This window comes from Protomyctophum parallelum (assembly GCF_964188405.1).
Source record: "Protomyctophum parallelum genome assembly, chromosome: 1".
NCBI lineage: Eukaryota > Metazoa > Chordata > Actinopteri > Myctophiformes > Myctophidae > Protomyctophum > Protomyctophum parallelum.
Window position 1 is genome coordinate 55,046,111 of NC_139697.1, and position 12,069 is coordinate 55,058,179.

General features: G+C 40.6%; 1 protein-coding gene across 1 annotated transcript; it reads left to right on the plus strand.

Annotated features, from left to right (window-relative positions):
- The first annotated feature begins 200 nt into the window (after positions 1-200).
- On the plus strand, positions 201-4,296 carry LOC310857619 (C-C motif chemokine 14-like). Its single transcript, XM_083763366.1, has 3 exons — positions 201-302; positions 1,960-2,071; positions 4,081-4,296. The coding sequence occupies exons 1-3, from the start codon at positions 230-232 to the stop codon at positions 4,163-4,165; spliced, it is 270 nt and encodes an 89-aa protein (XP_083619492.1). The 5' UTR covers positions 201-229; the 3' UTR covers positions 4,166-4,296.
- Positions 4,297-12,069: the final 7,773 nt, after the last annotated feature.

Sequence of the window (12,069 nt, forward strand, 5' to 3'; positions counted from 1 at the left end):
CACCCCCCCCCCCCCACACACACACACACACACACACACACAGCTGACCAGATACATATATAAGTGCAACATACAGTATAAACAATATACACAGAGTCTGCAGAGAGAGAGAGAGAGAGAGAGAGAGAGAGAGAGAGAGAGAGAGAGAGAGAGAGACAGAGACTTGGCAGTTACTGTATATAGTCTTCTCTAGACTGACAGCAGACTACTACAACCATAATCTGAGAGGATGAAGAATGTACCAGTAATTCTAGGTGTCTGCATGCTGCTGTTCTCATCTCTGGATGTCCATGGAGCGGACCGTAAGTTCATTTAGCACACTCTGTCACTGCAGTTTTAATCAGCATGACTATTATAGAGACAACACAATTGTGTTTTTCCGTGTTAGGGACTGGTCGTTATTTAACAAAGGTTGGTATGGTGCAAAAAAGGGCGGGGGTCATTAAACTATTTTTTTGAGCCTGAGGGGGGATATGTTTATTTTTATTTTTATTTCGCTGAATTTTCTATTTAAAAAAACGTTTTGATTATTTTGTTTTTCATAGTGTTTTACTCCTAGCTATATAAAGTTTACCCTGTGTGGCGAGTGTACTTGGTATCTTCCATGTGTGCGCAACTGCATGCAAATAGAACAGATCTACAAGCTAACAACGTGTTGCTTGGTGACACGTTGTTAGCTTGTAGATCTGTTCTACCAGCAAAGGTCCCTCCCCCGGCCGCTGATGTAGTTTGCACCGTCTGACTTCAAAACAGCGCGGGACATATTGATTCTGTGTTCATGATATTTCCAGTAGAAAAAGCGAAAAAATGTTACGGCTGAGGTCATGGAAGACGTAACGATATCATATAAACTTCTCAGATGTTACTGTTGGTGACTCAAGTTGCTTGTTAACGACCTCCACGTAGAAAGTAGCACAACATCACAGGAACACCTTAGCCTTTATGTTGATGGACAATAATTGGACATGGAACATTTTGATGGAAGAGACTACCGTCTTCACAACGCATCGTCGACATGGTGGCGGAGAAAAGTGCAGACGAGACAGATTCTCATTCAGAATACGGTAGGGCTGGTCTAAAAGCAGCTGTCATCATGTGCATCTTTGCGCACTCGCATTGCAATGTTGGATTGTTGCCTGGTGTGTGCGTCACGTCATAGTAGCCTACTTGTGTTTTGGCCGCGGTGCCATGTAGCCTACTTTTGTCTGCGTATGTGGTTGTAATAGACTAAAGAAAGAGTTAAACTATTCGGTGGTGCCTGGCTGGCTAAATGAGCTGAGCGGGCAGTTGTTGAATGTTAGGTGTTGCGCAAATTGTGCTTTTCTCTGTGGAGTAGCCTATGAAGCTGTATCAACAATGGTATGCGTGACATATGTATTTAGCATACAGGTATTAATTCATTTTCATCATCCTGGGCTTGGTTGGGGGGACGCACAGAGGCGAGGGGTGCCCACTGCCCTGGCAACACCAGCACACATGTGGCTTTACGCACGAGGCTCACCTAAAAAATAGCCACTCTAAGCTCACAAATTTGCGTCGCGTCATCAGCGTGTTGTTGAGAGCTTGTAGATCTGCATCTGCTATCTTCGGAGATTCATATTTAAATATTTAACCAAATGAACCCCCGACGGCAGGCGCTATTCGCTTAATAAACGATCAGCGTTCGCTTTACTTTTTATGCTGCTATACTGTTGGTGTGAAAAAAAAAAAAAAAAAGTTTATGGTGGTGTGTGTGTGTGTGTGTGTGGGGGGGGGGGTCATATATATTATTCCAGTCCCTGAGGGGGCATCCCGAAAAAATATTTGGAGGCTGGGGGGGGGATGAATGAAATGAAATGAAATCACATCTGCACCACCCCCCCCTGGTGGATAAATAACGATCAGTCCCTTATTCCATTCCATGCACCTGCCCTGTGTCTGTGTGTCTCTGACGGTCTCACTCTCCTCTCCCCCTCCCAGACGGTGTCAGTCCAACCGAGTGCTGCTTCCAGTATCGCGACAGTCGCCTGCCTAAGAAGGGCGTGGTGAAGGTGCAACACACCAGCAATCACTGCTCTATGGATGGAGTTGTGTGAGTATACACTGTGTTAATGCTGAAATTTAGGCTATTTTCAGCAAGTGTAAAATCAGCCATTACGACGGCACTAAGGCCCGCCAAAACACATTTTAGTCGACTAAATGAACTGTAGATTTAGTCGACTAAATTCGTATGATATTTAGTCGACAAAAAATAGACCAACACTAAAACATTCCAGGTGACTAAAACTAAATTAAGTTTCATTCAAAAGACTAAACTAGACTTAGACTAAACTAAAATAGAAATTTGCTGCCAAAAACAACACTGGTATTGGACACATCATACAGGTGCATTTAACACAGGGGTTCTCAAACATGTTTGGCTTAATTGGGACACCTTCTTGGCCGATACTGATGAACCCCATTTCAGGACCGAGGACCGAGTCCGATTCTAAAAATGCCTTCTAAATCCTGCCCTAGGTTTTCTGAAAAACTTCAAATATTTATTTAAAACATTACCAAAATGTAATGCTGTTAATTAATATATTGTACATGGTACAACAACAAGAACCCCAAACCATAAGGGGTTCCCATCCTGAAGGGTATAACGACACCAAATGGGGTTCCCGTCCCAAACTATTTAGCCGATAACGATACAGATGTATACGTTTAATTTGTTTTTGTCGTTTTTATTTCCCCCTTTTGTGCCAGGAAAACAAATGTGTCTTCCAGTACAAGAAATACATGTTCAATACAAGAAATCAATGTTCAGAATCTACAGCTTGGTAGGCTACAGTCCTACAGATAACCAACACACCAACATAGCAAACGCAAAATGTATGCTTCTCAACAACAGATAAATACAGCCAAATACATCGGTTAATGTCAGTTTGATTTGAGGAAATACACCGATATTGACCGATAACGGCAGATACCGATATGTGGTGGCATCCCTGCCTGTAAATAACTTTTTCATCCACAGCACGTTTGAGTTACATTGTTACTATATAGCACCATTATGTCATATTAACAGTAGGTAAATGTGCAAATATTTCCCCCTAAAATAGCCTATACAGTATATCACGAGGAAAACATGGGAGAATATTTGTTTCACCACTTAAACCACTGGCCACTTTCACCAAAAAACACTTAAACCACTAGCCATTTTCACCAAAAAAACACTTAAACCACTGGCCACTTTCACCAAAAAACACTTAAAGGACAACTTTAGTTTTTTTCAACCAAGGTTCATGTTTTAGGTGGTTATTAGAGAAACTAAAAGGTGAGTGTTAATTTTCTTTCATTTGCTGCTTTCTTTTGTTTTCGGGATTTTAGCAGTTTTTGACAGGGGGGCGGGGGCATTCGAGCATGGGGCTAAATATGTATTTTTTTACAAAATATTATGGCGATTATTTTTTTATTTATTTACTATAGTCCTAATAAACCCCAAGAAATTACATCTGACCACAAAAGATCACGGGATCTATTGAATGTGACAAACAGCCTATACACACACAGTATAAGCCTTCCCCCAGTAGGCTACCTTTTCACATTCAGTAGATCCTGTGATCTTCTGTGGCCAGATGTAATTTCCTGGGGTTTATTAGGACTATAGTAAATAATACAAAAATAAATCACCATAAAATGTTGTAAAAAAATACATATTTAGCCCCATGCTCGAATGCCCCCGCCCCCCTGTCAAAAAGAGCTAAAATCCCTAAAACGAAAGAAAGCTGCAAATGAAAAAAATATGACTCATCTTTTACTTTCTCTAATAACAACCTAAAACATGAACCTTGGTTGAAAAAAACTAAAGTTGTCCTTTAAACCACTGGCCACTTTCACCAAAAAAACACTTAAACCACTGGCAACTTTCACCAAAAAAAACTTTCACTGCTAATTTCAGAGCCATCAAGTCACGGCCAACCACATTTTGGTCGTTAAAATCAACTGTGGATTTAGTCTACTAACATCTTATGATATGTAGTCGACTAAAACATTCCAGATGGCTAAAATATGAAATGTGGAACTAAATAAAAATGTGTCTATCTCCGTCTGTTCTAGACTCACAATGAAGAATGGTGGCAGGTTCTGTGTTGACCCAAAAAAGGAATGGGTCAAGGACATCATCACCCACATGAAGAGTTAGACCATGATCTATGTCAGGGCTGGGCGTGAACTTTGAAGCTGGAGAGGTTCACTATAGTCAAAATGTGTCGCACTGCGACGCGTTTTGAGATGGTCGATCTGTTATTTTTGCTATAGCCTATTTGAATTGAAATCCTGAATATCTTTTTTTTTGCTATTTTCCTGAAAAGTTTATTTTTCATTAAATGTTGCATGTCATTAAGCTACTGATTTATAGACTGAAGTAGTTAAAGCGGGTCATGTTTGCATGTTTGGAATTGTAACAGCTGAAATCAATAATATATCAGTATTCCGATATTAACATATGCAGGCCGCATTAAGTGAAGGTGGGGACCAGTACGCAAATAATGTCAATCCTTCCTGCAGCATGCCACAAGAGAATATCCGTTTCCATGATTAGGACAAATTGAAAATAGTATTTGTTTTGCACAAAAAACATTCCTTGGCCTAAAAACAGCCATAGCCGTCAGCACAAAATGTGATGAGGTCAGCACATTTGGGCACATTTTGGCAAGTGGCTATGGCCGAATTTAGGCCAAGGAGTGTTTTTCGTGCAGATCCATTGTGTAACACCACAGATGCCCATGGATTATTCAGAATAAAGACACTAGACTGCCCGGCAGATTTGGCAATTTTTGGCAACAGTTTGTTTTTCTCAATGAATGTGGTGCCCAGACGTCTTGGGCACCACAGGGGGTGATTATAAAGACGTCTAAAGATGTCCTGCATGGGCACACAATGTGTTAAGGGACAGAAATATCGCTTGTGTGGGACGGGAGGACGGGATGGGACAGGGTTTTAACTTATTACTTAAGTTGCTGCAAATGCCTTGATGTCATATTCGACCATAGGCCTAATATTGCCTATTGTTTTGTTAATAAACCCCTCTGGCGTCTCACATTTGGTTTGAACCCATTTAGGCCTGACGTCAAAATTAAAAAAATGTCTTCTAAATTCTGACAGTTTTCTGAAATACCTATGTTTCTATATCAGTGGTGCTCAATATTTCATGTCAAGGACCCCAAAATGTATATGTAATTGGCCGCCGACCCCCATATGAAAATATGTTGTGTTATTTTAAACAGGCTTAAAAACACATCTTGCAGGAAAAGAGACTAGCCAATTACTATTAGGGGACTAATATTACTAGGGGACTAACTATTAGGGCATTTGAGCCTGCCAGTCACAATGTGGGACAGGGTCTGAATTTGAGGGACACTTGAAATGTTTTGGAAATGTGGAGCTGTCCCACGCAAAGGGTAGTTACCCTACTGTACCTAAGAGCTGTAGCTAATCTTTTAAAAAGTAATGACTCCGCTGTTCAAACAGGCATAGTTGTTTAAACATAGTTGTTTGGGTTTGGGTGATGTCCGATTATTTTGATTTCCTTAATCTCATTGGCTGACTGAGAGGTCATTTTGAGTTTTTCTTTTTTTTTAAGATTTTGAAATGAATTATCTTTGCCCATGAAGCTTTCAGAATGTTCCCCTTCCATGACCATCATCATCCATCATCGTTCCATCATCTCAGATTCTTTTTACATCTGAAACATTTTCTAAATATGAATTTAAGCACATGCTACTTGTGTCTGATTTTACTTCAGTCATGCTAGTGTTAAATGGCGATTGTTTTATTTGGTCTTTTCGATTTTTATTATCAATTAACACAAAAAATGCTGGAAACGTATCCATACGCTTTATTAATATCGAACGCCGTACGCGCGAAGCGTATGTATACGTTTTATACGTTTTTTTATTGCTTACTGTACATCAACGTCCTATGCTCCAGGACACCGAAGAAAATAACAGCTTTCGTCTCCAGGAAGCTCCAATATGTGATCCGGGAGTAAAAAGCCCCTCCCTCCTGAAAAGAGGTCTGTCTGTGGCGAAGACGCTCCCTCCTCCAATGCCTCCATTACACGTATGGGTCTGCACGGCAACGGCATAGACCAACGCAGATGTCAGGGCATCTAAAATGGAGTTACCCATACTCTAGTGTCTGTGAATACACTCGATTCCCCCTCCCCTCCTGTTTCTACATGGTTTCTCCCGAGGAAGCTTTGTGGGGGGAGTCTCTTGATCGCTTTGGCAGTTTGAGTTCCCCCCCCCAGGCCCCACTGCGCCTTGCGATCGCCTTGCACCGCCGACACAGCCCTCTCTAATTCTTTCCAACGACAACTCACCGGTCTGCCGCCTCATTCTCGGAAATATAAACCCGTATATAAACCAATAATAATCTCCAACGGTCGATCGCCATTTCACGGACAGGTATACGCGAAACGAATGACGTATTCTCGAAGGACCGCCATAGGAGAAGCAGTATACATCTGACCAACTGTCTTTTTTTCGCCGTCGCGTCAGCCATGTTTGGACAAAGAAGCAGTATACTAGGCTAGCAGATATCACACCGTGGAACCCCCCCCACACTGCGAGTTGCGATCGATCGTTTTGCAGTTTGCAATGCTACTCTCATTCTCGGAAAAAAGATTCTCGGCAGTTGATCACCATAATCGCCATAGCGCCTTCGCCAGCCAATTGCAGTGATAAGGCGTCTGGGACGTAATCGACCCGTTTGTAATGGATAACTAATACAATCCTAAGCTGCGGAAGCCATCGTGTTGTCTGTCATTTTGTCGAAATCACAGCCAGCCTGGCTACGCTTATCGCTCCTGTGGTTCATGTCCAGACATGTCGTGGAACCCCCCCCCCCCACTGCGAGTTGAGTCGCTCCTGTGGTTCATGTCCAGACATGTCAACCTCTCAAGTCACTGTTATGCTATCAAACGATCTGTTGATTTTGTTTACTGAGACAATGATCACATATGTGCATAGAATCATCATCATCATGACGTTATCATGACAGGCAGATATAAACATAAATAAAGTATCAACTACACACTGAATGAAAGCCCTAAATGTCTAATTTTAGGAGGAAAACAAATAAAATACACATATCCCATATACTGTTTGTCAATACTAGACTATTGAATCCATTTCATTTATAAAATTCTCTTTTTCAGAGAGAACTTTAGCCCATTCTGACCTGAGATCAGATTCATACGAGGTTTCCACTGGACACACACTGGTCTGATTAGAGAAAGCATGGACCTATAGAACTATTATTCACAAAATAAGGCATATAGCGACATGTACATACTATATACCGTATGAAACAGAAGACTCTCTGCTTTCATAAGAAAAAAACTAATACTGTAATAATAATAAAAATCACACCCATGTGAAGTGAGCAGTGCAATGTTGTGAAGTGAGCAGTGCAACATTGCACTGCTCACTTCACAGGGGTGTGATTTTCATTATTATTACAGTAGAAGTATTTTTCTTATGAAAGCAGAGAGTCTTCTGTTTCATACGGTATATAGTATGTATAGGCCTTATTTTGTGAATATTTAGTTGTCAGTTCCTTGTCTTGTCTAAAATACTCTGAGGATTTCAGAAAATGCATGGACCTGAAGAACCATTATTCACAAAATAAGGCCTATAGCGACATGTACATACTATATACCGTATGAAACAGAAGACTCTCTGCTTTCATAAGAAAAATACTTCTACTGTAATAATAATAAAAATCACACCCATGTGAAGTGAGCAGTGCAATGTTGTGCAACATTGCACTGCTCACTTCACAGGGGTGTGATTTTTATTATTATTACAGTAGAAGTATTTTTCTTATGAAAGCAGAGAGTCTTCTGTTTCATACGGTATATAGTATGTACATTTCGCTATAGGCCTTATTTTGTGAATAATAGTTCTTCTGGTCCATGCATTTTCTGAAATCCTCTCTGGTGGGCGCAAGCTGCATTCAATAGCCAATTACTGACAAACTATACATGGGACCATGTGTATTTGTTTTCCTCCTAAAAGTAGACATTCAGGGCTTTCATTCAGTGTGTAGTATGTATATGATATTATTTGTGTTCATTTTTATATCTGTCTGTCAATGTCTGTCAACTTCAACCTTCCATATCTCTGCTGTTTTTTCAAGCGAGCAGCGTGCCTTCAAAAGCAGGTTTTAGAAAAAGGTCAATATCTCCAGAATGGAAGATGGTAGAATCATAATTTTTTTTTTAAATTGAAGTGGACATGTTTGGCCTACTTTTTATTTATGCGATGTGATTCTAGCTATAAGAGGCCCCTCGCTGTGGGCCCCTAAAAAGTTCAAAAGTCCAATGTTAATCGCTTAGCACCAGCAAGCCTGAGCAAATAGAAAACTCTAGCATACAATGTGTTAATAAGAATACAACCTGTATGTTTATCTGCTTTCTAACTTGTGAAGCTCTTTGTCACCGACTGTCATTGTTTGTGAAAGGGCACTCTACACATCTTATTTATTTAGCTTATACTTGCACAAAAGTTATCAGCTGAAGTTACGATACTGTCTTGTTTGAGGGATGGACAGCAGGAGAAGTGTCACGTAGGCTCTGTTTCCTCTGTGTGTGTGTGTGTGTGTGTGTGTGTGTGTGTGTGTGTGTGTGTGTGTGTGTGTGTGCACGCGCCATTGCATGTGGAATGCATCATGGTGTATGCGGTTCCTTCAGCTGTGGTTTGAGTGTTGCTACTGTACTACACCCGCCTTATTTGACCTGAGATCAGATTCTAAAAATGTCTACATCCTGACAGTTTTCTGAAAAAGCTATGTTTCTATGTCAGTCGTACTTCGATTTTTCAAAAATAGCAGACCTACAAGCTCGTAGCGCGCCACTCGGTGGCACGCTATGGGTTAATGCAAATCTTCTCTTATGAGGGTCCTTGCCTGGTTCGGATGCATTTGGGGGATTCCTGACCTGAAACAAACAGCACCTAGAAGTTCAACCACTTCTAGGTCTAGGGGCGCTGACAGCAAAGGCACGGTCGGTCACCCCTGAACTCAATTAAGTTTAGATGGTTCTGAATCTCTAGACTAGAGTGACTAAAACTATAAGACTAAATGTATTGACAATTTGGTCAACAAATAAAAACTAGACTACACTTAGGGAGGGGCTAGTGGAGAAGAGATCCGGTCAAAGTAGAAGACAAGTCATTTTTGTTTGGTGTTGCGCTTGGGTGTTGCACTTTGAAATAGCGTAAAATCGATTAATCACCGTTAAGAAATGAATCAATTAAACTGAACAGTTGGGTGGTTTTCTGTGCCGTCTGTGCGCGTGACTGTGGCCGAGGAATGCACATGTGGGCCGGTAAAAAAAAAGGTCCCCCCCCCCCACCTTGGTAGCCACAGAAACGTCTCTGCTTTTGCATGTGATGTGACAGACAAGACAAGACAGTGGACTTTTCAGTTAATTCCTCATACAAAGATGCCATTGCCTGGCCCTGTATCGCAAATGGTCAAATAAATATTTGATTAAGGAATATAATATCCCTTTTGTATTCTTTCTATATATCAGCAAAGTGTAGGCCTAGATTTCTATGTTAAGACATAGAGGGAAATGAAGATTCTCAGGTAAAAAAAAAAAAAAAAAAAAACAGCACTTAAACTAATAGTGTGGTACGATGTGTATTTCCGTAGGATTTCTTTGCTAAAAGTGTTTCTTTTGCTTTTTTGGCTTTCATAGGGACCAAACTGTCAGAAAATGATGGGGTTCAAATTTTCCCGACCTCCACCCCTTATTTGGGGGGTCATATATTTTGGGACCTCCCATAATAGTATGCCAGACAATTAATGTCCATAATATTAGGGTTGTTTTATAGGTTTTTAAATATTCTGAGTTGATTTCTTACACTTTGAAAGTAGCCAGAATAATCTTTTTTTTTTTAAAGATATTTTTTTGCGGCTTACGCCTTTATTGATTTTTTAAGGGATAGAAAGTAGGCTGACAGGAAACGGGAGAGAGATGGGGGGATGACATGCGGTAAGGGCCGTGTCGGGTCCGGGAGTCGAACCCGCGGCACACCGCGACTGGATCACCAGTCCGGTGCCCAGACCGTTACGCTACGGCCTGGGCCTAATCTTTTCTGACTTTTGGTTGGGGTCTTTCTTCACCCGGGGCCCCCGGACTCATCTCAGTACTCATTACATTCCTCGCTCTGCTCCTGTTCCAGGACAATGTCAAATTAGATAATAATTTAAGCATTAAAAGTTTTTGTAGCTGGGCACTGATTACAAAAATGAGTAGTATTTAATACCAGGGGTCTTCCACAGGGGGTCCGGGACTAGTTTTGCCCCTATTCTTGCACCCATATATGTGATTTGCAAGTATTTCGAATAGTATTAGAATATCTTGCGTTTATGTAAAGTACTTTGATAGTTTATTAGTATTCTACCATTATTGTTGACACTGCAGGGAATAAAGGTATTACAACTTCTCACTTTGGGCACGCAGTGAAAGGTTATAAGAGGAATCTGCCAAACACTTAAATGGGCAAGAAACAACATTAACGCACTTTTTTATATTTTGACCCTTGCTTTGACAATGTAAATGTATGTTTTCTCGTGCTAATAAAGCTTCTTTGAGTTTAATTCAACTGAATTGAAATGCTGTATTGTGTATAGGCCTACAGGTGGGGTGTGCCCCCTGAAAGGACGTCAGGCAAATGGCAACTTGTGATATGCTTACAATCAATAAATGGTAGATCAATAAATGACAGAAATTGCCATAACACTCCCTCCTCTTGGCACCTTTTGCATACATGAAAATTAGTAAGATAAGCTCAAAGAAAATAGCAACATAATAGGCCTACAAGAATATATAAACATATTACATATCCATACGTTATTGCCCACAATGTAAACAAATAGCCTATAACCGATAATCGAAACTGAAACATACAGTACAGTTAATGTGATATTTGTGCTTGTGTTTTTCTATATATGCTTGTTTTGCTTATTTTAAGCACTTTACAGTGACATAAAGTGTGTGACATGGACACCCCCCCCCCCACCCCCCCTTCCCCCCACACACACTGGTGGAGTAACAATGTTCTGATTTGAATCTATACAGGTTTTAAGCCCAGTCCTCTGACCCTTACTAAACAAATGCAGCAGGGCTACCATTTTATCAAAATCTGTTTAAAACCTTATATGCATCAGGAATTTGAGTAAATATATGAAACCTTTATTCATTCTCGAAAAGAGCACTGAGGTTTACCCTCATTTGCAATCTTTAAGATTTTGAATTTGTGTTTTATAGAGCACCGAAGTCTGACGTCACTTTCAGTAGAGGGCGTCAGTCCCCAGGTTCATGTATTTGTTTAGTTGCATTGAAATCACCATAGGAGGAGTTTTAGATTGATTCATATAAGAACTGTGTTTGAAAAATAAACATGTCATCCCGGCCGCTTCACTCACATGGATATGAAGAATCAACTGACTGAGAGAAAACGCTAATGCTACTGCTGCTGAATTAGTTAGATTTTCGCTAGAAGCAGACTGTATCATATATGAGTGACTGACTGTTGCAAACGATACAGAGACACCTCCCTGACAATAACGCCGAGACAGCTTGTTTATTTTTGGACCACAACGCTTATAGTAGACGATATTAAGATCACCCCATGTTATTCTCCATAGAGAAACTACTTCCGTGAACCAGGGGAATCGTCGGGATGAGCGAGTTACGTCAGGACTTCGGTGCTCTATACAGTCTATATAAAACACAGAAACAACAAAAGACCACAACAGAAAATGAGAAGAGAATGAGAAGAAGAGTGTCGTTTTGACTCTTCCTCTGATTTTCGGCAGGCTTATCGCTTGCAAAACAGTTTGCTGCCGCCTAGTGGTGAAGTGCTGAACTTTGAAGATGGATTACAGTGGGTTTGTCTTTTCCCCCTCAGTCCATTTACAACTTTTCTGGTTTCAATCGTGATTTCTTTTTAATCTACATTAGGAAATGGGAATCAGAGATACTTTACTAGTAGGCACAGTGTGCAGCATAAATAATACAAGAAAAGCAGG

Coding starts and splice junctions, on each gene's coding strand:
- LOC310857619 (XM_083763366.1), top strand. CDS start 230: ATGAAGAATGTACCAGTAATTCTAGGTGTCTGCATGCTGCTGTTCTCA. Junction 303..1,959: donor GGATGTCCATGGAGCGGACC/GTAAGTTCATTT, acceptor TCCCCCTCCCAG/ACGGTGTCAGTCCAACCGAG. Junction 2,072..4,080: donor TGCTCTATGGATGGAGTTGT/GTGAGTATACAC, acceptor CGTCTGTTCTAG/ACTCACAATGAAGAATGGTG.